At 49.0% G+C, this 27,353-nt stretch overlaps 1 protein-coding gene across 1 annotated transcript in view; it reads left to right on the forward strand.

Moving 5' to 3' along the window:
• LOC146859489 (uncharacterized) overlaps positions 1-27,353 on the forward strand; it is a 69,923-nt gene that overhangs the window by 25,039 nt on the left and 17,531 nt on the right. Inside the window, exon 5 of the mRNA XM_085647171.1 lies at positions 9,627-9,725. Within this exon, the coding sequence (XP_085503297.1) occupies positions 9,627-9,725 (99 nt within the window). The remainder of the gene's footprint in view (positions 1-9,626; positions 9,726-27,353) is intronic.

Below are 27,353 nucleotides of genomic sequence, written 5' to 3' on the forward strand. Positions count from 1 at the left end.
ATGTATACATTTTACCATAGGGAGAGCATATGCACCTTAGCACTGATCAGCAGTGGTAAGGTGCCCAGAGTCATAAAACAGCCATCAACAGGTCAGAAAAAATACTGGAGGAAGGCAAAAAGTTTAGGGATGACCCTGCAAAAAGGGCCAAGTCCAACACAACCCCCTTCCAGCCAAAACGCAGGGTAGACCAATCACCACCGTGATGGTCTTCCCTGCTTGGGGCGATAGAACAAGGACCTGGCCCGCAACTGCAGGGGCAGACTCCATTTCTACGCCAATCTGAACCTATCGGACTCCCTCTGTCCATACTCTCAGGGCCCACCAAGCCAATCCATGGGGAACCCTTCTCCTCCCCGGTGGACACCACCTGTGCAGCACCTAACCTCAACTGGCCCACAGGTGTGTCCCAACAGACAGACAGCAAAATGCTACAGTGGCCACTGACAGTAGTCCGGGATGAGACCCAGGCCGTATGCCTCTCAGGGCTCTCAATCCTCTGTGGCGCCAGGGAGCGGGGGGCAGTATCCCCAGGTGCTTGGCACCCTTTGTCCATTCTCCCCCTTGTCAGGTCAGGTATGACATCCTGGTACTGACCCACCAGCCCCAGGACTGTACCCGGCGACTGGACCCAAGACTGGGGTGGCCTCTCCCACACCTGGTCCTTCTCCTTGGGGCTCTGTACCCTCCCACCTGGAGTGGTACCCCCTTCCAGAATTGCCAGGGCACCTGGGGCAGGTATCCTGCACAATTCGCCCACCAGTTCAGGTGTTCTATCCTGCAACTGGGCGTCCAGGTCCGGGGGGACACCCTGAACCTGGCCCTCCAACCTAGGGTCTAAACCCTTCAGTTGAGCCGGGGTCAGAGGCGAGGACTCCCTCCCTCTGCACCCCCTTCCAGAGTACTGCCCACTCCCACCTGGCGTGGTACCCCCAGAAGCAACATGGGTCAGGACACTGATTACAGTAGTCCCACCCTCCAGGTCAGACAACACCTGAACCTGGCTTCCCAACCCTGGGACCAACCCATGCGGTTGAACGCTCGCCTGGCGCACCAGGACTTCCCGGGGAGCACGCATGCCCCCCCTGAGGGTGACGCATAACTCTTGTGTCGTGTGACAGTCTGCCTGGCGCTGATCTCCCGACCCCTGTCCATCTGACAGTGCCTGAAGATCCCCCAGGACAGAAGTGGTGTCACCATGGTCATTCACCGGTGACGCAGCCCTTCTGGCTGGCCCCTGACCCACTGGTTCTTCCACGGGGGACTCTTTCCCCCTCTCACCCCTCAATCTGGACCTCTGCACCCTCCCAAATGGAGCGGTACTGCCAGACACCAGAACTGATGGAGGTCTGATTACAGACACTCCTAGCTCACCAGACACTAGGGGACCCCGCACGACGGGCAGACCCTCAGGACAGACTAGGCTCCCCACCTGGTGTTCCCTCAAAGAACCATCCAAGCTCTGAGACTGAGGTTGGGCACTACCGGGACATACCCCATTCTCACTCCTTCCGCTTACAGACAGGACGTGAGGCCCTACACCCCTCTCACTATTACAGGACCTAGCTGGGCTACTCTGAGCCACTTCCCCCACACTGGGTTTGAAGATACCTGGACCACTCATCGTGGGATCACTTCCCAATGCCTTTCCAGACCCTCTGGACTCCACCAAAAGGTCTGCCTCCAATGTGAGCTCCCTGCGGTCAGAGAACTCACTCTCCCACAGGTGTTGGCATAGCTCTGGAAAACAGGGACTTACAATATGCTCTCCCACAATTGTATCACACAGCCCCCTAGCAGGGTTAAGCAAACTATCCTTCACCTCACCATCCAGTGCCTCACACACGTACTCCACCCCATTCTCCTGAGACCGGCAAGACAGTATCTGACTGTCTCTGTCACACAACCCACACTCTTCTGGGCGGTCTTCACACTCACCCACCAGGACTTCAGTTTTGGGGGAACCCCTCTCCCTGCACCTCTCATCTAGAGTCAGTAGAGTGTCCCTCCCGCCACTAGGACCATGAACCCCTGCGCCAGTTACCCTATTCCCTTCAGGGATACTGCGCACTACTGGAGCTACCTCATGCCCTTGAACCTCCTGGGCTATGTTAACCCCCTCCTTCAAGTCAGGCGCCATATCTCTGGGTGTGCGTACTACTCTCTCAGCACTGTAACACTCAATATTGCTGCCACCAGAGGGAGAGCGGTCTAAACTCTTGATCTTGAGATCCAACTCCCTCATTTTTATATCATGATCCATTTGGCGTTGTTGTGCCTCCAAGGCCAACTTCTGCTTTTCCATTTCCATTTGTCCTGCCAACTTTGCCATCTCCATTGCATGCGCCCTGTCTGCTGCCCTGTCTGCCAGCTCCTCTGGCGACCGGACTCTGCTGGGCTCCTCAAGGTTGTCGGGTGGAACGATGTCCCCCGCATTCCGTGGGTCTCGTGACTCCTTCCAGGCTCTCAAAGCCTTGGCGTACTGGACCCTCCTCTTGAATCCAGCATGGGGAACTCGGAATTTTACACTGTAGCCTTTCAATTGCTCTATCGTGTAGCCTTCCAGTCTCTCCCAATCCACCTCATCCATTCCAGAAATCACAGAGAGTGCTCTTCCAGCGGAGAGTGAGCCAGGCATGGTTGCAGTAATGGCAGATGTCTCAACAAAGTTCCAAATGAAAACCTGTGGCTGCGTTACTTGGTCTGCTCTCACTATCTGGTGATTAATAATTCACTGTATGTCAATTATAAATGCAAATCCGAAATCCCAGCCGCTGCCAACAATGTTAGAGTCGGGGATCTCTGGTTGGCGCAAGGTTGCCCTTGTGTCAAGCAGGAACCCTCTCCTCCACGTCAGGGCGCAGGATAACCCCTCGCGAATGACCCTTGCTCACCCTCTAGGTGCGTGGCGTGAGCAGCCAAGGCGATTCCTCAGGCGTTGTTGGTTAAGCACTTACAATCATACACACAGTAAATACATCAATCCCCCCAGAAACGGACACCAGACTTGGATTTATATAAAAATACGCTTCTTTATGTAAAAATAAGGATATATATCTCAGCAGACTTATCACAAGACCAACAACGTTTTCGCTAGGCCACCAGGTTGTAAAGCGGGCAAAGGTTCTTGGTTCGTAGCTTCAAATAGATTCTTTGCAGTCTCTTGCAAATGTTACTTGTGGTTCCAGTACTCACAGAGATCGGCTCCTGCGAACGGGGAAATAAGGCGTTGCGGGCCCCGAGCCCGATACTGGAACTTCTTTCGTGATGTGGAGAGTCGGCACAGGTCGGTGCGACTCTCAGCTTGGGAAGTGTTCTTGGGTCCTCAATCAGCAGGTGTGGGCAAGTAGGCAGGCGCGGCCAGCGACCCTTTAGCACGCGGTGCCGGAGGGTCTCCACAGTGGGGGCGGCGCGGCCTGAGATGTCCGGGGATAGCGAAGCGGGGTCGCAGGGCACGGTCAGTGCAGCTGGATGACCCGGCGTAGATCACAGTCGTCGGACGGTTTCCGGCGGGAGGGGTGATAGCGCGGTCAGCGCGCTCCAGTAGCAGGCGGTGACAGGGATGCAGGCGACCTGGCCCGGGGACAGAGAGCGGCTCTGGACGGAGCGGGGCTCTCACGGGTTTAAGGCAGGCAAGCTTCTGAGTGTCACGGCCCTAGGAGGGGCGATGAGGGGCGCAGTCTCTTTCCAGCGGGATGCACACACGGCTCGAATTGGAGGACGAGCAAAAGCACAGAGAACCCACTGGTCCTGGGGTTCAGTTCAGGGGGCAAGCTCAGATCAAGCCCTTGGAGAATGTTCAAGCACAAAGTAGCAAAGTCTTTTCAGTAAGTCTCTTCCTCTCCTTTCTCAGCAAGGCAAGCAGCAGGCCAGCTCCTCCAGCGTCTTCTTCTCCTTCTAGTCGGGCAGAGGTTCTTTGTGGTAAACAGGATTCTGATTTCTTAGGAGCCAGGCTCCTACTTTTATACCATGATTCTTTTGTTCTTTAGCGCCAGGGGGCCTAGGCCTGGCTCAGTCCAGTTCTGGAGCACTTTGTTATGGTGACTCTGCTCTTTCCTTTCAGCAGCAGGGCAGAGACATCAGCCGCCCCACAGGGGGTGGCGCCGGCTTTGTGGTGGCAGAGCACAGGTCTATTCAAGAGTCAAGGTGTACTCCTCCCACCCATCCAGGTGTCACCTTTCTACCCACCACCTGGCAGCCAACCTGTCTCTGGGGATCCCCCCACCCTGCTCCTTACTGTTGCTTGGCAGAACACACACACACACAGCAGAGGCGGACTGAGATGGTCAGGTCAGTAAATACTAACTTTCTAAAAGTAGTATTTACAAACCCAGGATATTAAAATAAACTTGACTACAAGAAGTATTTTATTATTCTGAGTTCAGGCATACTAAACTTGATACTCTACCATGCTCTATGAGTCCACTGGGGTCACAGCGTGTAGTGACTCCAGCAGCCCATTCTGGCCTATGGAGAGCAGGTAGCCTTCAATAGTGAAAAACGAAAAGGGCTGTAATTCACTACTAAGACATGCCACACACATCAGGGCATGTCCTACCTTATGCCTACAATGCACCCTGCCCTTGGGCCTACCAGAGGGGTGGCTAATATGTAGGTAAGGGAAGGTTTAGGGACTGGCAAGTGGGGGCACTTGCACAGTCAGCGCGACAGTCCCAGACTGCACGCAGGTTCTGCAGTGGCAGACCCTAGACACATTTTACTAGGCCGCTTCGGTGAGTGGCACAACCAGTGCTGCAAGCCCACCAGCAGCATTCGTATTTACAAGCCCTGGCACTCCTGGTGCACTTTACTAGGGGCTGATAGTAAACCGAATAAGCCAAACATGGACACCAATCAATGTATACATTTTACCATAGGGAGAGCATATGCACCTTAGCACTGATCAGCAGTGGTAAGGTGCCCAGAGTCATAAAACAGCCATCAACAGGTCAGAAAAAATACTGGAGGAAGGCAAAAAGTTTAGGGATGACCCTGCAAAAAGGGCCAAGTCCAACAGCACAAATCACGAATACATCACAAAAGCAACATATAATCATGCAATTTCTAATTGTCTATTATTAATATGCATACGAAAATTAGTTTACGTATTAATTAGGCCATGCAAATGCAATTCCCATGTGTATTTCTTATATTAGTAATGTTGGTCAATTCACACAGCAAACAATTAGTACAATTACTATTAATTAATTATTCTTATTAATGTAAACATGCAAAATGGAGAGGGTATACAATTTTAAAAGAAAACCCCACTCCAGCACATGCACCTCTTACTGAGATCTGGGTTCACTATATCTCACCATATACTGCACATACAAACCTATCAGTCACCCCTATAGCAGGCCTTAGCAATACTGAAGGCAGGGTGCTTGGTTATATGTGAGAGGGTGTCCAGGCATGAGCTGAGCCCCTATGCAGCCTTCAGAATCTCTTCTCCGGGGTTGTTAGTGGTGCAGCCTGACCATATACTCTTAAGTGCATTAGAACCAAATTGTAAATGTTAATTTTGGACTGGCTGCACGGAAACCTGTTGTGTTTGGGGTCACTCACCTTGGAATCATACCCCCATACCAGTAACTGGTGTGGGAGTATGATCCCACCCTTCCAGATGGAGAGACATGGCAGCACTGGTATACCCGGTAGAAACTTAACAGAGCCCTGGCATCAAAAAATGGATGCTGCAGCCACAGACACAGGTCTGGCCTCCTGCTGCTGACCGAAACTCTGGCAGGGGAGGCCTGGACAATAGGTTTCCTGTCACTGGGAGGGTAACCCACCTCCCAGACAGGATGATGTGTATTGGGGCTGAGTGGGAGCACTCTCAGAGTGCTTTGAAGTCCTGCACTGAGGGCACATTTGGTGTCCCTGTGCATAGTCCAGCTCAAACCAGTTCAGGGGCTTCCAGCCCCTGCTCTGGTGCAAAACTGGACAAAGGAAATGGGTGTAATCACCCCTCTTTCCAAACCCTCCCATAGGTGGGTCCCTGGAGTAAGTCCAACCCCTTTCTTAGGTATAAGTAAGGAGCCCCTGGCAACAGGAATTTAGATATCCCTGGACGAAACTCTGAAGCTGAATCCTGGAACTTCGATGCTCTACTCAAGACTAGAGGACTGAAGAAATCTTCCTTGGGGTCAAGGAGTGACTCCCCTGCTTGGCAGGCACCAACGAAGCATTTTGCCAGTCTGCATCTCGAAGCTCCCGCTGGACTCCGAAGTATTTGCAGCATGGGAAGAGGATTTCCAGACATCTCAGAAGCCGACTCGAGTCCCCAGCAAAGCTGAGACCCGCAGCCCTCGTGAGTAGCATGGAACCGGAACTCCTGGTCACCGTGCACATTTGCAAGTGCATTGACCTCTCGACGTCTCTTGAAGTTGTGCTTGGGGTTACTTGTAGCGCCCACCTCGTGCATAGAGTCCACCGAAGATTGTCGGCCTAGTGACCCCGAGTGACCCGTGGGCCACAATTTTGTGTTTCCTCTCGAGGTTCCTTTGCGATCCCTGTTCCGTCGACTGGTGGGACCCTGAGAAGGCAACTTTGATTTTCCTTGGGCTTCTCTGGTTGCTCCAGATGTGCCCTGACTCCCCACCACGTGGTGAGTTCTCCAGACCTTGCTGATCTGCACCGAAGCATCTTTCTCCTTTCTGCATGGGTTGCTGTTGCCATGGCTTGTTGTGTCCAATCTGGGCACCAACACTGCAACACTCGACATCCTTTGTGGGAAAGCTCTAATCCAGCTCCTGGTCATCCTTGACGCATCCTGGGCCTCGTGGCTGAAGAGTCAAGCTTCACCTTCTTCACCTGAAACACCTGACATTGGTGGGCATTCATCTATCGTTCCCCTGGTCACTGGCAAGTGACCCAGACTCTGTCCCCTCTGCTTTCAAGTTCTTCTCGACTTCAATCCAGGCTTGGATCTCTTCGGACACTTCGCATCTTCCCGGCAGCAGCACTTCTTTGCCAGCTCCCATTGAAAACGACGACGCAACCCGACACTATTTGACACCTATGCAACCGGCTTCCCTGGGTGAGGAAACTTCAGTACTCCAGTGCTCCCGTGGGTGTTGACCGTAGAACTTCCTAAGTCCCAAAGTGTTTGTTCCTGACTCATTTCTAAGTGTCCCTAATCTTAAAAAATCTAACTGCGTCTTTCCCCATAGAAGCTAATGGGAGCTCGCAGCTGTGTTCTCACACTGCACACGGCCCCCGTGGGTCCCCTGTGTCACTACCTTGGATGGTTCCTTGGGGTACAACAATTCTATAGGCTCTAGGCCTTGTGTCTAGTTAAGTCGTTGTTCTTATACCACTATTTTAGTATATGGTTTGGCTCGCCTCTAGGGCCTGACGTGTATTTGTGCTATTTTACTGTAAAATTTGAAGTGTAACTTATGTGTTTGGACCTCTAGCCTCATAAAGAGACTAGTAGGGTGTGTTTAGAAATAAATCAATATATTTTATATATATACCTGGTGTGGTTGTCTTTCATTTAGCCATTCAAGAGGTTATAGACTGGTAAAACAATCTGATTTACATTCCTTCAAGGCTTAGCCTGAAGGCTGCTCTCCATAGCTACCACTAGGATAGCTTTCAATAAAGGTTGTTTTTAACCTATCATCAATAAGGGGTTGTTTGGACTGGTACAAGGTGCCCACTATAATTAGTGGACAGCGTATACCAGACCAACTTCTCATAGATGTGTGGTGGTCAGGGGTCTTTGGGGGCCCCCAAGTGGATGCTTTTCATGGTCGAGGTGGTCTCTTCGGTCATGATTGGTGTCCAGGAGGAGATGGTGGGCTGGCCGGCGTTGCCGGAGGGTGAGCTGCCTGCGGAGTCAGGCATAAGGTTGTTGAAATTATCATAGAGGTTTTTGATCTTCAGGTGGAGGTAGAATCCGAGTTTGTCGCAGAGGTCCTGAGAGGGGGCGATGTCCGTGGCTTCGCTGGGGGGCCTGGTGAATTCTTGGATGATGCTGAAGAGTTCCTTGGGGTTGCTGGAGTTGATGTGGATTTTGTTGTGGATGAAGGTTCTTTTGGTGGTTCTAATATGTTGATTGTATTCCGCCATTGTGTCCTTGTAGGTGTTGTAGTTTTAAGGTGTCTTGTTTCTCCAGTTCTTTTCCAGGCATCTGAAGGTGCGTCTGGCTTCTTGGAGGTCGGTAATGAACCAGGCGGCTTTCCTGGTGTGCTGTTTGTCGGGGTTGCGTAGCGTGGCGAGCTTGTCCGTGCAGTTGGAGGTCCACATGCGGAATTCCCTGGCTGCGAGGTTGGCATCGGTTGCAGCGGTGGGTGTGTTGCAGTTGAGGGTGGAGTTGAGTTGTTCCTCGGTGACTCTGCTCCAGTTTCTTAGCGGGGGGAGCGGAGCAAGTTTGGGCTGCTTGGGTTTGTTGATGAGGAAGTGCACGCAGTGGTGGTCGGTCCAAGGGGGTTTTGTGGTGTGACTGAAATGGATGCTGTTGCCTCCAGCGAAGATGGGGTCGAGGTTGTGTCCTGCCTTGTGGGTCTGTGTGGTTACAAGTTGTTTTAGTCCTATGTTGGCGAAGTTGTCGTGGAGGGTGGTGGATTTGGGGTCACTGGGGTTATCGAGGTGGAAGTTCAGGTCTTTAATGAGTATTTAGTCCAAGGTGGTGATGGCGTGGGGTGCGATGAGGTCAGTTATGGTGTCAGCTAAGAGGGTCTGGAGGGTCTGTAGGCGTGGGTGCCTCAGAGTGTGGAGTTGGGGCTGGTCTGGACTTGGAACTGCAGGTGTTCGGCGGCGGGGAAGGTTTCACTGTAAGTGGTGAGTCCTCCTGGTGTTAATATTAATATATTTATTCCCCTAATTTTCCTGCTCCTTTTTGAATATTGTGACGTACCCGTTTATATATTATTTTTCCAAATCCTCTTCGATGTATCCATTTCTAAATTCTTGTTATCCCTGTATTATCCTATTTACTTATTTTCTATATTTCAAGTTTCTTTACTTTACATCAAACTGTCTCTAGTTACTAGTCTGTCTGTCCCTTCCTTTCTTCTACTTTTTCAGTCAGCTTTCCCTCTACCCTTTTGTGGACTGCCTAGTGGTGGAACTCTAAGACTCAGAGAACCCATTGTTCACATAGTACTTCTACTCATCTGCCATGCATATTGCATGCCCATTGCCCAAGTGAGGTATTCTACACATGCAATCGATGAGAAGGCTTCTAATCACTAAAACAAGAGAGTAGCAATGGTCACGTTGGACACCCCAAAGTTGTGTCTTCTTATTATCGAGGCCTAGTATTATTAGCATCAGTTGGGGAACTGATGACTGTGCACCATGTGTGGGAGGAAGTACGAGGAGGACGGCCACATTGCAATTAGCCAAACTAGGCCATATGCTATTTTTTCTCAAAACATCAGATTCATCAATCAATAGCTCCAGCCACTCCTTAACAGCTTGTCTCTTGCCTTCAGGCTTTTTTAAAACTTTCCAACAACAAAATGACCATCCTGATATTTTCAATAGAAGATGCTGACTGTAATGTATCCAAAGTGTAGTGAATGATGTGTGTTTTTTTTTTAATTTTGCTATAAAACAATTAATAGGAGGAGGTGTATCTGGCATCTAAGAAATGTATAATCTTTTTTTTCTAGCTGCCCCGACCACCAGTGCCGGGGCAAGCACAGACAGCACCAGCCAGTCTGCAGATGCAATAGCAGAAGGGGGTGAGCCAGCGGCAGTAGCGGGCGGTGGTAAGTCATATTGCTTGCTTATTATTGAAAAATCATTATAATTATAAGCTCACTTTAAAGGTGTAGTCTTGTTGACGTGTGAACAACAGGTGAACACAGCAGGAGTTGAAGTTGAGCTGAGTAACTAATGGCCGCTCCTATCTTCAACTAAGCAGAAAACGTTTCATGTACAAGCCCGTGAACTATGGGTTGTTGCAAAAGGGAAAGATGGAATGGGAAAGGTTGTATGAAATGTATTATATATGACTGAAAGCAAAGGATAGGAAATTTAATTAAATGATCTGTAGGAGTAAAAAGCAAACATTAAAACAACACACACAGTAGTAGTGAATGAAGAGAAAAAAAAGATACTGTATAAATTGAGAGTTGCATCTCCGCATTCCTATTGGACTGTCTGCCTGTGAATCTTGGGTGCCTGGTGGATGCTTTTTGGTATGGTATGTGTGAGTTGTTTTTCCAGTATGCTTTAGAGTAAAGGGCCTGTAATTGGAAAAAGAAAAAGTATATTTAAAAATCAACGAGAAAACAAAAAGTTAGACTGCATAAGGAGGAGTGCAACAAGAAGACTTTAAGAGGCAGCATAGCTAAATCAGATTCTGTTTACGGCAGTTACCCCAAACAACAGGCCACCCCCCACCCAAACTCACATTAGCTTCAGATTTGAGCCACCAGCACTGAGCACACATACATCGTATACACACAGAAACAAGAAATGCACCACTGTGAGTCACACCACAATCACTGCCCACCACCACTAGACAGACATGTAGGTGTGGTCTATGTTGTTGTTTACATTAAGGTCACTTCAAAGTCCTTATCAATTATCCAAATCGGTTGGTTTCTGTGAATGTGAAAAAATCTATCTTCTTCCGGTGGCATTTCTCTAAGTAGTCACACTCTCACCCTGATTTATTCCATGAATCATCTCTTATCCTCCTGACCTGACTCTGACTGCGAGTATGGTGTCCAACTCCAAGTCTGTACCAACAGTGTCTGACTCCTGAGGGAGTCCTCCGGACTCGTCCACTCCCGACTTAAAAATGTAATGGATTAGCCTGTAGTAGTACTATTGTGATATTGAACAACAAGAAGGTAAAGATTGACTTGCGTCACTTTGTAGAATAGACATTCACAAAAAACAACAATCACTCATTGTTCAATGCATGCCATCATTTACCTGTTCTTCCAGGGCAGTACCTCTAGGTTAGGAAAGGAAAGATAGATACTCAGGGCCCAGGGTTGGAGGCAGGCACACATTTGTTTGAATTCTCTATCCAATGTCTGGATTGATAGAAATGGTTTTTGGGTGAGTCAGGAGTAGACGTTACTTCTTCATTGACTACACACAGCTGCAACTCTGATCCGGCAATAAAAGAGTAAGACGGTGGGGATGGATTTGTGAACAAGAAAGACAGTCACACACACAAATAAATAATACAGTAAAAGATATTCCTTAGCTTTATCTTTTTTTGGAAGGGGCGTCAAAGAAAGAAAGAAAGTAACTGAAAATTGAAGGAGCCTACTTGTCAGGGAAGTAGAGCTCATCCTCAAACTCTGGTGGTTCGACCAGAAGTAGGTCACCTAACACACTGCTTTTATGACCTGAGTCACCGTCATCAGCTTCCTGCTGTGCTACTTCAGGTATGATGTAATCTGGTGGTATAAAGTGCTGATTAAGTTTGATCATGGTTAAACTCTCCACGTTTTCGGGTGAGAGACTGGTCCTTCTCACTGTCAGAACGTCACCAGCAGCATTGAAAACACGCTCAGAAGAGACACTTGTGACAGGGCAAGCCAGATAGTTTATCGCCACCCTGCTGAGGACTGGCTATTGACGCCTTTTCCCATACCAATAAGCAAAAGGTTTTGGTCATCGTAGACCCCTGCTGGGTCATCCAGATGCCTGGACCATCTGCTCAATGCTCAGGGGTGCGCCGCTTTGCTCAGCCACTTTTTACCTTTGCCTCAGCACTGGACCTAACAAGCCCTTGCTGTAGAAACCATTCCTGTGCCGATTTTGGTAGGGATGATGCTCCTGTTATTGTTGTTGTTGATGTTGTTTTGGTGCTGTTGGCAGTTTTGGCTGCTTTGAGCCAACCGCACTGCTCTCAGGCTCTGAAGTTGAACTTAAAGTCGGCTCCCCTACACTACTTTTTGTGCCCTGGAGTAGCAGGCTTCTAATTCCCAGCCGTTCTTTTTTTAAGTGACTGGCTTTCACAGCTATCCAAGTTTTGTAGTTGGCAACATCCCCTTTTGAAAAAGGAATGAAAGTGTGCAGTAATGGTTTGTACTGTGCTTCCAGAATTGTGGCACAAATGTAATGGTTGGATGACACAATGCCTTGTTGCACCCTCGTATTTTCAGATAAGAGAAGGGTTAATCTCTCCGCCAACTCATATGCTTTTTTTTCCTCCATACCTGCGTACATTGCATACACCCTTTTCAGCTGTTCCTGTAGCATGTGCAACAATGGGATATCTTGGCCCATAGTACAGTCCCCCCTTCTGACTTCACGTGTGAGGAGCTCGAAAGGAAGTAGCATCTCTGTCAGGCCCATTGGTCCATCTCAGTGATCATGCCTTTCACAGTAGCATCATCTCTTTGCATGACATATTCAATGATTGGTCTGTACTGCTAAAACAGACTTTCAAGCATGTAATAAGTTGAATTCCAACATGTTGGCACCTCCTGGATGAGTGCTTTAGCTTGCATTCTATTATCACGTTGAATGATACTCCGAGATTTAAAAGAATGGATGAAATGTGTGCAGATTCTTTTGCAGGTGGTCAGTAAGTTCCTGACTTGGTCTCCTTTTTTCAGAAAGTCTTGAACAATGATGTTAACGTAAACACAGTACCCTGAAATATCCACTATTGGCCATGGTCTTAACTATATTAATGCCATTGTCCGTGTCAACAAAACCAATGGCAAGCCCTCTTGGTCGCAGCCATTCAAAGACCTTGCTGTCAAAGTCTTCCAAAATATTTCCAAAATATTTGCAGCAGCAGCAGCAAGAGATTTCTCCATGTGGAACATGACTATAGTTGCATGTTTCCGAGTGGCATTAAAAATCTCAGCAGGGTCAACAACACCTGCTGCAGAAGTCTTTTCTCTAACCCCCACAAAAGAGATCCAGTGTGCAGTGATGCACATGTAATCACTGGTTTAGAACCTGGTCCACATGTCTGTTGTCAGGTGGACAGTGTGAACAGCACTCTGCTGCAAAATATGTCCAAGCAATTCCAGCACGTCGTGATGTAGTACTGGAATGGCAACTCTGGCCAAATAGGACCGGCTGTGATCCTTCCAATTTAGGCAGAGGCTGTCACAAATTCAAGAAAACCCACCCCTTCCACACAAAAAAGGGAGGAGGTCCTGCGCTAACATTTAAGCCAGCTTTGTGTTGTACAAACGTTGGGTGGTTGCATTCGTACGGCCACTACGAGCTAAACATGCTGAGAATGGTAGCCTAGATTTTTTTCCTTTTCTGGTGCCACTAATGCAGGTTACTTCTTGACGGCAGATGTTGTTAGGCTCAACCCACGTTTTTTCATTGCGGTTCTCTTTTGCCTGGGACCCCTTGGTGTCTCAGCCTGACTCTTGTGCCACTGCGATGTTGCTGATGAGGATGTGGGTGGTACCACTGCACTGCTGGGGACAGGGCTGCTTTGTGTACCAGAAAAAAATGTCTCCCTCTTGTTCACATTCCACCATGATCAGATCTCCTACTTCTTCATCCCCACCATCAACAATGGGTGCAGTTTTTTGGCTGCTAATGTGTGCCTCCCTCTGGATCAAGTGGTGATTTTTCAGATGGGTTGTTTGGCCTTCGGTACCATAGTTTGTACCAAGCTTACCCCAACTAACACCTTGTCCACAAATGGAGCATATAGCAATGCTCACCTCCTTCCTGCTAACCAAAAAGAAGTCCCAAACTGGGGAGGTCAACTCTCTGGCGCTGCTGGCGCAATTTTCAATGTCTGATGAACTGGTAGGTGGACGTGAAGTTTGACTCTCTGCAGTACCTACTTCTACTAAGGTGGGTGTGGTGAATGTATGTCGCTGATGGCGAAATATGGAAGCAGGAGGTCATGTTAGTGGTTTCACCTGTGTTGGTGGTATCCGTGCCACATCCCTCACAGATGTTTGGGATGGGGAAATGTGGATCTCCACTTGGGTGGGATTAATGTCCATGATGACAGGATTATCATCATCATCATCCCCCTCTTCTACATCTATCTCTATAACTCTGAGGCTATCTGGAACCTTCCTCTTCCCTATCTTTGTCTTGTGGGTGTGGCTTGTCTCCAACTCAGAAGGAGGAGGGATCCAAGCGGTGTCTAGCTCATCAGAACGGGGGCTTGGAGAAGAAGTTGATGGACTAACCCTCCTTTTCCATGCTGTGGATTTGGACAACAAAGGATCTTCTGAGTGGCTTGCTCTTCTTCTTCCTCTGCAGGAAGTTCAATATCCTGCACTGCCCCTACTTCTGGAGGAACAACTACTATTGTGGGTGGTTGTGGCTGTTGTTGCCCACTTATCTGAGTTTCCTGCATTGATTGGGTACTACTTTACGATAACAATAAGTCAATTTCAACATCACTGCTAGTCGGCTTTGGACTGGTGATTAGACTGGCTGCCTCTGCAACAGACATGGGCTTGGGCCTAGGTTGGTGAGGTGGGTCCACCGATGCAGGGTGCTGCTCTCTACTTGATCCCCGGACATCGCTGCTGCAGGCACAATTTCTGGTTTCCCAAAAAAGGTCTTGGGTGCCATACCGGTCTTGGTAACTGGTAGGGCCTTCTTCTCACTGCCAACTTTCTTGGTACTGAACCTGGTACCTTGCTTTGGGGCCATCTTAAAGATGTCAGCAGCCCTCAGTGACACAAGTTGACGAGATGTCTGAGGTCACATGTCATGTGACGTCATGTGCAGTAGGAATGTTGTCTGGCAGTACAATGGGTGATGGCGTCTCCTCCTCTTTTGTGAACCTAAAATCAAAGAAGCATCAGTGAAACATGGCATTCATTGTTGTGGTTCAAATACTACTAGTACAAACAAACAAATATATTATATAACTTAGTGTGTGGTCACACATGTTAGTGTTATTAATATTATTAAATGTATTACCTCAGTTATTAAAAAAAATAACAATAATATGTAGACATTCAATCAATCAATTCATCATTTGTAGAGCGCACTAGTCACCCGTGAGGGTCTCAAGGCGCTGAGCGGGGGGGTGAAGCTACTGCTCGAACAGCCAGATCTTGAGGAGTCTCCTGAAGGTCAGCATGTCCTGGGTTTGTCGCAGCTGTGTGGGGAGGGTGTGCCATGTCTTAGCGGCGAGGTAGGAGAAGGATCTGCCACCGGTAGAGGTTGTGGATATGTGGGACGGTGGCAAGGGCGAGGTCGGCAGAGCGCAGCTGGTGGTTTGGGGTGTAGAAGGTGACATGTTTGTTGAGGTATGCTGGTCCGGCGTTGTGTAGTGCTTTGAGGGTGTGGTTGAGGAGCTTGAAGGTGATCCTCTTGTTGACTGGGAGCCAGTGCAGGTCTTTCAGGTGGGCAGTGATGTGGGTGTGGCGGTGTATGTCGAGGATGTGTGGAGGCATTCTCTATGCGTGGGAGTCTCTTCTGGAGTTTGACCGAGGTTACTGCGTAGAGGGTGTTGCTGTAGTCCAGCCTTCTGGTTCCGGTGAGGATCCATCTGTAGATTTTGCGAAGCATGCAGAGGATGTTGAAGCAGGAGGAGGATACGGCGTTGACTTGATGGGTCATAGAGAGCAATGAGGCCAGGATGAACCCCACGTTGCGTGCGTGGTCTGTGGGAGTGGGTGCGGCTCCCAGGGTGGCTGGCCACCAGGAATCATCCCAGGCGGAGGGAGTGGATCCGAGGATGAGGACCTATGTCTTGTCCTAGTTAAGTTTCAGGTGGCTGGTCTGCATCCAGCTGGCGACGGCCTTTATTCCTTCATGGAGGTTGGTTTTGGCGGTGGCGGAGATTTTGGTGAGTGAGAGGATCAGTTGAGTGTCGTCGGCGTAGGAGACGATATTGAGGTTGTGCGAGTAGACTATGTTTGCGAGCAGTGCAAGGTAGATGTTGAAAAGGGTAGGACTGAGGGATGATCCTTGGGTCATGCTGCAGATGATCTTGGTGGCTTCAGAATGGAATGGGGGGAGGTGGACACTATGGGTTCTGTCAGTGAGAAAGGAGGTGTTCCAGTGCAGGGCTTTGTCGCGTATTCCTGCATCGTGTAGGCATGTGCTTAGGGTGTGGTGGCAGACAGTATTGAATGCGGCCGAGAGGTCCAAGAAGATGAGGGCCTCGGTGTCGCCACTGTCCAGTAGGGTCGTGATGTCATCTGTGGCAGCGATGAGGGCGGTTTCGGTGCTGTGATTGTTGCGGAATCCAGATTGGGATGGGTCCAGGATGTTGTTTTCCTCGAGGAAGTGGGTCAGTTGCCTGTTGATGACCTTTTTGATGAGTTTCGCCATGAACGGAAGAAGGGAGATGGGCCGGAAGTTCTTGAGGTCCTTTGAGTCCGCTGTGGGTTTCTTGAGTAGGGAATTGATCTCAGCGTGCTTCCAGCTTTCCAGGAAGGTGGCGCACTCGAAGGAGCTGTTGATGATTTTCCAGAGTTGGGGTGCGATCATGCAGTTTGCTTTGTTGAAGATGTGGTGAGGGCAAGGGTCAGATGGTGAGCCGGAGTGGATGGTGTTCATGGTCTTGATGGTGTCATCGTTGTTGACGTGAGTCCAAGAGAGCAGGCGGTTGGTGAGGCTGGGGGGCAGTGAGTCTGCAATGTCGGTGGCTGTAGGGAGGGTCTGGGTGTTGAAGCTGTCATGGATGTCTATGATCTTGCGGTGGAAGAAGGTGGCCAGGGAGTCACAAAGGTCTTGTGATGGCGTGATGTATTTGGACCTGGGGTTGAAGAGTTCCTATACAATGTTGAAGAGCTCTTTGCTGTTTTGTGCATTGTTGTTGATGCGTTCCTTGAAGGAGGTCCTTTTGGTGGCTCGGATGAGTTGGTGTTGCTTGCGGCTGGCGTTCCTAAGGGCTGCGTGGTTGTCCAGTGTCTTTTTGTGGCACCACTTTCTCTCGAATCTTCGGCAAGTCCGCTTGGATTCTTGGAGGTCGGTGGTGAACCAGTTGGCCTTTCTGTTGGTGCGTCTGTTTGAGGGTTTTTGATGGGGCGAGGGTGTTGGTGCAGTCATCGATCCATTGCCTGAGGTTGCTGGTGGCTGCGTTGGTGTCGGTAGGGTCTGTCGGTGGGTCTCGGGCATGTGTGGTGATGAGCTGGTCTTCGGTGACCTTGAACTAGGTGCAGTAGGGGATCCGTTGCGGGTGGAGGTTTGTGGTAAGTTTCTTGAAGATTAAGTGGACTCAGCGGTGGTCAGTCCAGTGGAGTTCGATGGTGTGGCTGAAGGTGACGTTGTTGCTGGCAGAGAGGATGGGGTCGAGCGTGTGTCCAGCGGTGTGTGTGGGGATCATGCCAAGGTGTTTGAGTCCGAGGTTGTCGAGGTTGTCGAGCAGAGCAACGGAGTTGCTGTCAACGGTGTTCTCGAGGTAGAAATTCAGGTCTCCGAGGAGGATGTAGTCTGTGGATGCAAGAGCGTGTGTGCTGACAATTTTCGGCGATGGCGTCAATGAACTGTGGGTCCAGGGGGTCTGTAAACGAGAGTTCCTCTGAGGGTGGTGTTGGGGTCGGTGTGGATCTAGAAGTGCAGGTGTTCAGCAGTGCTGGAGGTGTCTGTTGTGAAGGTCGAGACTCTGAGGGTATTCCTGTAAACTGTGGCGATTCCTCCTCCTGGTCTGTTGGTGCGATCCCTTCTGGTGATCTTGTAGCTGTCCGGGATGGCTACGGCGATGTCTGGTGCCGAGAAGGAATTCATCCAGGTCTCTGCTGGAAAGGCGACGTCCAGGGAGGCTGAGCTCAGTAGATCCCAGAGTTCAATGGCGTGCTTGTGGACAGAGTGGGTGTTGAGTAATATGCATCTGAGATGGTTGCATTCTGCTCTGATGTGTGGGGTAGGACGTGTGTTTTTTGGTGGCTGGAGAAGTTGCAGCTACGGCAGGTGAAGGGTCCGTGGGTGAGTGTCGGGCTGGCCTGGAAGCAATTAGATGATCGGCCGGTGTTGAGCCCGTGGAGGAAGCCGGTGTTGTAGCATCGTCGGGTGTCGTGGCTCTCACGAGGACCAGGGGGTCTGGCGCTGGGCGCCGTCCAGGCTCGGACGAGTGAAGATGGGCTTGCCTTCAGCGTGCCTTTGGTGCGCCAGCGGCACAACCACACAGCGGTCGCCATATAAGTAAGGGAGGGGCATGCGGCTGGGAGGTGGGAACGAGGCGGGATGCGGCGGGAAAATAACGCGGAATCAGAGTTATGGGCTGCGAGGGAAAACAGTCAGAAAAAGCAAGCCAAGAACAAAAAGAGCATGACCCAGCAGGGAGAAGACACAAACCCTGCCTTGGATGTGACTGAAGTCGAGCGTAGGCAGGCAGAGCTGCAGGGTAAGAGCTGATCTCTGACCGGCAGACATTTATGAGACTTTGACAAAAATAAGGGCTTTCATGGTTGGTGTACTAGTGTAGAGTACACTCAGGAAGAATAGAATAGAAGAACAACAGCAACAAAAATACAAATGTAACGGACTCGGTTTGGCATTGTGCATCATCTGGGATTAAGCATTGATGGAGCTGCAGCTGACAATGGATAGAAGCAATAAGCCAAGAGGAACAAAGGAAATACATGCAGGCCTAATGCAAAAGCATACTGGCTGCCTTCACAAAATGGCCACCAGCCACATGGCCAGGCAGGCCACAACACCAAGAAAGGGAAGACAGACAATGCAGGCCTATGGAAAAAGCATATTGGATGCCTTCACAAAATGGTCGCCAGCCACATGGCCAGGCAGGCCACAACAGGAAGCAATAAGCCAAGAGGAACAAAGGAAAGAAGACATGCAGGTCTATTGCAAAAGCACTACTGCCACCACAAAATGGCCACTAGCCACATTGTCAGTCACTAAAAACAACAACAAGCAGGAGGCCTGGAAAACAATGAACTCAAGCAGGCCTTTATGGACTCAGACTTTACAAAATGGCCCCAGGCCACACAGGGAGGCTCAGCCAAGGAAAATGCTGGCCCACTATTAGGAACACACTCACACACTGGCCAGATAAATGAGGTATGCTAAACAACACAGCTTTAATACAACAATTCCAGAAACGAAAATCCACAGGGCTAAAAAAGGTTAGCAACCAAACATGAAAATAAGTGAAATACCAAAAGAAACATATTTTGCAAATCAATCCAATGTCATCCATGCCCTAAATGATATTTAAATTCAACAGACATCCCAGAAACAGTTGTTTCATGCACCCATGAGTAGCTCTGTGTGTACTGGCTGAAAGGCCTCTTGGCACACTACTGGCTGGCTAGTGAATTATATAAATATTGCACATTGATTTCAAAAGGTAGAAAAAATTTAGTGAATTGTGCAACATGTTTCCTTTATAAAAGAAGACAAATTACTTACAAACAAACAAGTAGGCCCCTAGTGACACTATAGGCCACCCACCACAATAAAGTAAAAATATAAAGGATGAAAAGTGCAATAAAATGTAGGTGCAATGCCTCAATCAAACAAACAACACCAATTTTCAAACTTACTTATGAAATCTCCAATGATATATGATGCAGGAGAAACAAAGAGGGATCCTTCCAGCTCCAAATCCAAATAAAAAGTGAACAGGAGATGAACAAAGCACTGGGAGGAGCCTGCTGGACAGGAACAGGAATTTGGAGACTCCGGGACACTTCCTTCCTCTTAAGAAAAAAAATATGAAAAAAGACTCCTTGCACAGAAAAGCACAGCCAAATGTCAATCTGTGGAGTTTTTCTAAATCCAAATCATCATTTTGAAAAGGTTTTGATGCTGCTTGAGAGAGATTCTTCTCCAAATTGCAAATCTGGGATCATGATCATCACAAAATGTCCACTGTAAGTCTGATCGAGGGACCGAATGACGTGTTTGGGATCACAAACTCTTGCGGGACCATGCAGCCACCTAGCAAATCTTGTGACTTTCGCAAATGGATGGGAAATCTCGTCGGCGATCGCAGGCACCCGGTAAGTCATTCCCGCGAATATGCTTTTTGGGCACGCAAACACAAAAAAACACTCTGTTCTGGTGCAGAGTGCGGAGATTTGGCAATTCCGTGTTCCACGCGGAATGCAGAGTTGCCAAAAGTCCACAAACTCCGCAAGCGGAGCGCAGTTTTATGCCAAAGGGTTAGTTTTTTCAGTGAATTGCAAAGTTTTTTAAATGCTAATTCTTAACTATAATGTCCCTGTAACGTTTGTTTGTTTTAGTGAATTTTGAAGTATTTCACATTTTATGTCCTAACTGTAACCTGTAAACTTTGCGAGTGGGTGTGTGAGTAGCTGTATAGGTTGGTGACTGGGTGTATGAGTGGCTGTATGGGTCTGTGAGTGAGTGTGCAATATGTGGGTAATTATGTAAGTACATGAGTAGTGCCTGGGTAATTGTATGATTTCATAGGTAATGCCTGTGTGAGTACAATTGCAAAGGAAACACTGCAAATACTGGCTGTTTTTGACAAAGTGTAAAAAATATATAGAGACATATTCAATCAATCATTTGTAGAGCGTGCTACTCACCCATGAGGATCTCAAGGCGCTATGGGGGTGTGCTGCTACTGCTTGAACAACCTGGTCTTGAGAAGTCTCCTGAATGCCAGTAGGTCCCGGGTCTGTCGCAAGTGGATGGGGAGGGTGTTCCATGTTTCGGTGGTGAGGTGGGAGAATGATCTGCCGCCGGTGGTCGTTCGGTGTATGCGTGGAACGGTGGCGAGGGCGAGGTCAGCAGAGCAAAGCTGGCGGTTCGGGGTGTAGAAGGTGAGTCGTTTGTTGAGGTATGTTGGTCTGATGTGTTTTGTGAGCGTGGGTGAGGAACTTGAAGGTGATCCTCTTGTTGACGGAGAGCCAGTTCAGGTTTCTCAGGTGGGCAGTGATGTGGCTGTGGCGGGTGATGTCGAGGATGAGGCGAGCAGAGGCCTTCTGTATGCGTTGAAGTCTTCTCTGGAGTTTGGCAGTGGTTCCTGCGTAGAGGGCGTTCCTGTAGTCCAGCCTGTATATCTGTATATCTTGAGAAGCATGCGGAGGGTGTTGAAGCTGGAGGAGATGGAGTTGACTTGCTGGGTGATTGATAGTGTTGAGTCCAGGATGAACCCCAGGTTGCGTGCGTGGTTGATGGGTGTCGGTGTAGCTCCCAGCATGGCCGACCACCAGGAGTCATCTCAGGCGGAGGGGGTGGAGCCGGGGATGAGGACCTCCATCTTGTCAGAGTTCGGTTTCAGGCGACTGTTCTTCATCCATTCTGCGACAGCCTTCATTCCTTCGTGGATGTTGGTTTTGGCGGTTAGCGGGGTCCTAAGCGAGGGTAAGGATCAGCTGCGTGTTGTCGGCATATGAGATGATGTTGAGGTCGTGCGATCAGACGATGTTGGTAAGCGGTGCCATGTAGACGTTAAAAAGGGTTGGGCTGAGGGATGATCCTTGGGGTATGCCGCAGGTGATCTTGGTGGCTTCGGATCAGAATGGGGGGAGACGGACTCTCTGGGTTCTGACACTGAGGAAGGAGGTGATCAAGTCCAGGGTTTTGTCGCGGATCCCTGCATCGTGGAGGCGTGTGAATGGGGTAATGTGGCAGACGGTGTCGAAGGCGGCTGAGAGGTCCAGGAGGATGAGGGCCGCAGTTTTGCCATTGTCTAGCAGGGTCCTGATGTCATCGGTGGTGGCGATGAGGGCGGATTCAGTGCGGTGGTTGCTGCGGAATCCGGATTGGGACGAGTCCAGGAAGTTGTTCTCCTCAAGGAAGCGGGTCAGTTGCCTGTTGACAGTCTTCTCGATGACTTTCACCGGGAAAGGGGGCAGGGAGATGGGCAGGATGTTCTTGAGGTCCTTTGGGTACGCCTTGGGCAGTGGCGTTACTAGGGTTGGTGTCACCCAGTGCGGCGGGTAACTCATGGTGTCACCCCCTCACGACTTGGGCACCCGGTGCATATTCCACTGCAACATAATGATTACCGAGCTGTTTTCTAAAACAATCCCAATTGCGAGTTTATAGAAGAAAATGCTAAAGCTTTCTCACATAATTAGCAGTTAAGAAGAGTAGAGTTCCCATACACATACAGACAGGTAAACATATGCATACACCATAATAGCTGTTTACTTAAGTTCCACACCTCTGTAACTACGTGCAGGTTCTCTCTTCCATTATTTTTCCTTTTAAAGACCAAACACATCATTCATATGACATATCAATTTGTAGCATATATCATAGGTGCAAAATGTTACAATTAATTCCTCCTTCACTTATGGGTAGGAAGGCGAACATTTTCGTGACTCCTCCTCCTTTTCATTCCATTCATGAATGAGGATCATGCAATACTCGACGAAGAAGTTCGACTTTTTGCTGAAATAAATGCAGACACAAACTGCAACAGTGACATTTATCCGTCGACATAGCACGAGAATTCGAGGGGCGTACATTTTGAGCATATTTGCTTCCTGTTCTTCTGGCTGCTAAAAGTCCCTGCTGACAATGCAAGTCCATCCAGCGTGCGTCCCTATATGTAGTTTGTTTTCCTCCGTCACATAGCTCAGTTATGAATCTTTCAAGGAAATGCCTAATTAGAAAGATGTGAACCGGATACAAATGGACGTTTATTCCTTCACACACCCACTCTTTCGCCACAGTGATGCGTCTTGAGAGTTGTGTTTGTGAATAAGTCATTATCCGATGACGTGCCTTCTCTTCCTGCCGAAGTGTGAAGCATATTGCACTATTTATTACTAAGCAGGCTTTAACAGTTCAACGTTTGCTGTCGCCATGAGTAACTAACAGCCACACATTTTCTTTAATTATACAGTAGTTGCACAGCACAGCTTGTTCTTTCATAGTAATGCAGTCACAGATTTAGTATTTGAAAAAAAATACAGATCAAATTATTTCTGGGCCTAATTATATAAGACTGGCATGTAGAAACTGTTACCAGCTGGCCGTAATTCGCAGGCAGAACGAGATCACACATGTAACTTTCTCGCGGCTTAATAGATTATCGAAAAGCTGGAAAAGGAGCTTTGAAAGTGTGGGCGGGGACTGACGGTGTCACCCCATGTGATGGTGTCACCCGGTGCAGTCCGCACCCCCCGCATCCCTCTAGTGACGCCACTGGCCTTGGGTTTCTTGAGTAGGGCGTTGATCTCTGCGCGTTTCCAGCTCTCCGGGAAGGTGGCGGTCTCCAAGGAGCTGTTGATGATCTTCCGGAGTTGGGGTGTGATGATGAAGCTTGCTTTGTTGAAGATATGGTGGGGGCAGGTGTCTGATGGTGAGCCGGAGTGGATGGTGTTCATGATTTTGATGGTGTTGTCATCGTTGACATGGTTCCAGGAGAGCAGGAGGCCGGTGTGGTTGGGGGGGCGGTGAGTTTGAAGTGTCGGCGGCTGTCGGGGGGGTCTGAGTATTGAAGCTGTCATGGATGTCTGCAATCCTGCAGTGGAAGAAGGTGGCTAGGGAGTCGCAGAGGTCTTGCGACGGCAGGATGTCGTTGGAGCTGGGGTTGGCGAGTTCTTTCATGATGTTGAAGAGCTCTTTGCTGTTGTGCACGTTGTTGTTGATGCGTTTCTTGAAGGAGGTCCTTTTGGCGGTTCGAATGAGTTGGTGGTACTAGCGGCTGGCGTTCTTGAGGGCTGCGTGGTTGTCCTGTGTCTGTTCGTGGCTCCACTTCTTCTCGAGTCTTCGGCAAGTCTGCTTGGATGCCTGGAGGTCGGTGGTGAACCAGATAGCCCTCCTGTCAGTATGTCTGTTTGAGGGTTTCGCAATCGGGGCATGAGAGAGTTGGTCCTGTCGTCGATCCATTGCCTGAAGTTGAGGGCGGCTGTGTCGGTGGGGTTGGTTGGTGAGTCTCGGGCGAGGGTGGTTATTAGCTGGCCTTTGGTGACCTTGTTCCAGCTGCGGTGGGGGATTCATTGCGGATGGTTGTGCGTGGTGTGTTTCTTGAAAGAGAAGTGGATGCAGCGGTGGTCGGTCCAGTGGAGTTCGGTGGTGTGGCTGAAGGTGACGTGGTTGCTGATTAAAAAGATGGGGTCTAGCGTGTGTCTGGCGGAGTGGGTGGGTGTTGTGAAGAGCTGTTTGATCCCGAGGTTGGCGAGGTTGTCGAGCAGGGTGGTGGAGTTGGTGTCATTGGCGTTCTTAGGTGGAAATTCAGGTCTTCGAGGAGGATGTAGTCTGTGGAAGCAAGGGCATGCGTGCTGACGACGTCGGTGATGGAGTCACTGAACAGTAGTCGGGGTCCGGAGGGTCTGTAGACGAGGGTGATGTTGGGATCGATGTGGATCTGGAAGTGCAGGTGTTCAGCAGTGCTGAGGGTGTCTTCGTTGCTGGTCGTAATTCTGAGGGTGATCCTGTGGACGATGGCAATTCCTCCTTGTTTGTTGATGTGGTTCCTGCGGGTGCTCTTGTAGCCATCAGGGATGGCTATGGCAATGTCTGGCACCGAGGATGGGTTCAGCCAGGTCTCCGTCAGGAAGGTGACGTCCGAGTAGGTCCCAGAGTTGTGACACTTGTGTGGGCCAGGGGGTCTGGCGCTGGGCATGGTCCAGGCGCGGATGGGCGCAGACAGGCTTGCCTGCGCGCCAGCGGCGCACCCGCTGCGCACGGCCACCATTAAGAAGGGGAGGTGGTAGGGAGGAGCAGCTGGGAGGCGGGTGTGGGATAGAATGGGCGAGCGAGGGGAGCTGGGCCGCAGGGGATGCAGCAGCGGGAAGCAGAAGTGGCTGAAAAATCACAGGAAAAGAGCAGGGAAAGGCGAAAAAAGTGGAAATAACGACAGACAGGCCGAACAGGTAGAAACAGGCAATGGGGAAAAAACTGAGAGAGTAGAACCAGAGGACTGACGGCGCGAACTCGCGGCACCAGTGAGGGTGGGAACACGGGCACAATCAGGTGGAGCTGTGCGGCGTGGGGAGCGGCCTGCCCGGAACCAGGATCAAGGGTCGCTTTCTTCATGGCACAGTAGCCGCCATTAAGAAGGGGAGGTGGGAGGGAGGAGCAGCTGGGAGACGGGTGTGGGATCAAATGGGCGAGCGAGGGGGGCGTGGCTACAGGGGACACAGCAGCGGAAAGGGGAAGTAGCAGAAAAATCATAGAAAAAGAGCAGGGAAAGGTGAAAAAAAGTAAAAATAAGTGGAAAAAACGGTAGACAGGCCGAACAGGCAGAAACAGGCAATGGGGGAAAAAAAACAGAGAGAGTAGAACCAGAGGACTGACAGCGCAAACTCGCGGCAGCAGCGAGGGCGGGAACATGGGCATAATCAGGTGGAGCTGTGCGGCATGGGTAGCGACCTGCCCGGAACCAGGGTCAAGTTTTTGGTTTTGGTGAAGTAATTTAGTAAGATATTAATTTTCCCCTTTGTAGTCACTTGTCGGAATAACTACATCAAAAATGCATTTTTCTCCTTCAGAGCAACACTGGAGGTAGCAACAACATCAGTAGTCATGAATACAAATGACAAAGTGTAAAAAAGTGTAAAAAAGATGTATAGATAGACATATTTTACAAAAAGGTTTGAGGCTAGCTGTTTAGTAACATAATGGTTTAACTTCATTTTAACAACACATTTACAAAAAAACAACAGTATCAAAAAATTACTTTCAACATCCGAACTCACAAATAGAACATACCTACCAAAGAACCTTCATTGGTTTACACAGTTCAAAGCTCACCTAGCTAAAGAAAAGCTTATTTGTAAACAGTTTGAATGAAAGTGGAGGTCTCAATACAGCGGAGATAACAGACTTATATGCAGAGGTGCTCTGAAGAAGTATCCTACTTTGATTAAAGAGGCGAATAGTGAGCTAAAGAAAATGTTAATATTGCTAAGTGATTTCTTCATCCCAAAGCCTCTGAAAGAGATTCCCTTCATACTCATACTCTTTAATAATTTTTCTTATTATTCTGTAAAAAAATCCACACGATCCAGACACGTTTTAATAATAGTCTTGATAGGACCTCCATCTCCCCACCGTCCCACGTCCAGGACAGGACTTTCTGCCACCTAAGTCTTCTTTAGCCGTTTTCCAGCACATTTCTCTCCAGCAATCAGAGTGAGGCCTTCTGCTCTGTAAATCAGGCTCCCTGATTGACCCCTGGCCTCCCATAGTGCTTAAGAAAACTACTGAAGTTATTAATTCTGTTATTGACAACATTCTGAATCTTTCTACCCCTTTTTCTTTGGTACAAGAGCCATGGAATCTGACTGTGATCAAATCGTTACTAAAAAAAACTACTGCAGAACAAAAAATGTGCCCAATTTGAAACCCATCTCTCTGCTTCCCGTCCCAGTTGAGATGCTGGAAAAATTGGTCAATGATCAGTCAATGAATTTCCTTGTAAAGTCTGTCAGTTTCCACCTCTCTCAATCTGGTTTTAGGCCTCGACCTTCCACTGAGACATCATTACTGGAAGTCTCCGAAACGAGTAAACTTACTTAGGACAAAGGTCAGAACGCAGTGTTGATTCTTTTAGATCAGTCCTCAGCGTTGAACACAATATCTCACTCAGTTTTTCAATGGCTCAGAGAAGTCGCATTTGTGGACAGGCGCTGGATCGGTTTTAGTCATTTTTTGAGAACAGGTCGCAGGATATATCTATCAGTCATTTCTCCTCAGGTGAGCCCTGCTGTCAGTGCACATGACGGTTTGGGCCGTCTGTCTCAGGCCGGCCAAACAGTCATGCGCACTGACATCTTCCCAACATGTGTGCCAGTTGTAGGCTGAGTGTCTCATTAAAGAAATCTGATTTGTTGAGTAGGAAATTGTTGATCAACCAACAGGCAGTTTATGACAATTCGGTGTAAAGAGAGCTAAGAAGTGCCTCCCTGACAAGCGGCAACATGTGTAACGTGGGTTCAAGCACTCCCTTTAACAGCAGCAGCTCCTGTTCAGGGGCTCCTGCGCATAGCCCTGTCACCTGTGAGCCCAAGAAGCCAATGCAAAATGACATTATTAGTGACAACACAAGGTGCCGTTAAAAAAAAAATCATCATTTAGGGTTGTATATGACATATATATGGCAGTTCATGTCCTCATACCACCCATGCTACCTTCCAAGTCCTTTAATAAGGTGAACACATACTATGGAGCTAGACCAGCACAGGCTGCTCCAACAAATTGCTGCATTGTGCCATTTTGAACAAGTCTTGTGGGAGAATAAAGGAATAACTAACTTTAATACATGAGTAACCCCTTGGATCGGTTACCCAATTCTGCAAATAATAACATGGAGGTTTGACAGGAAACACCATCGATGGCGTGCAAATGATACCTGTTCACAACATATGCCCAGTATACCCGAGTGACCTCAAGACAATGTGTCCTTGTTTACAATTGAAAGAGAAACGCAAGTTTGCCCGTCATGGAAAGTGACAAAGGGGAGCAACAAGAGCAGCAATGTACGGTACGATAAATTACTGCCTGCCAGGTTTCTTTTGTGCCAGTACAGCAGCAGACCTTTTGCATTATTCAGATATTTCAAAATATTAAAA

This window comes from Triturus cristatus, chromosome 3_2, assembly GCF_964204655.1.
Source record: "Triturus cristatus chromosome 3_2, aTriCri1.1, whole genome shotgun sequence".
NCBI classification, from domain to species: domain Eukaryota; kingdom Metazoa; phylum Chordata; class Amphibia; order Caudata; family Salamandridae; genus Triturus; species Triturus cristatus.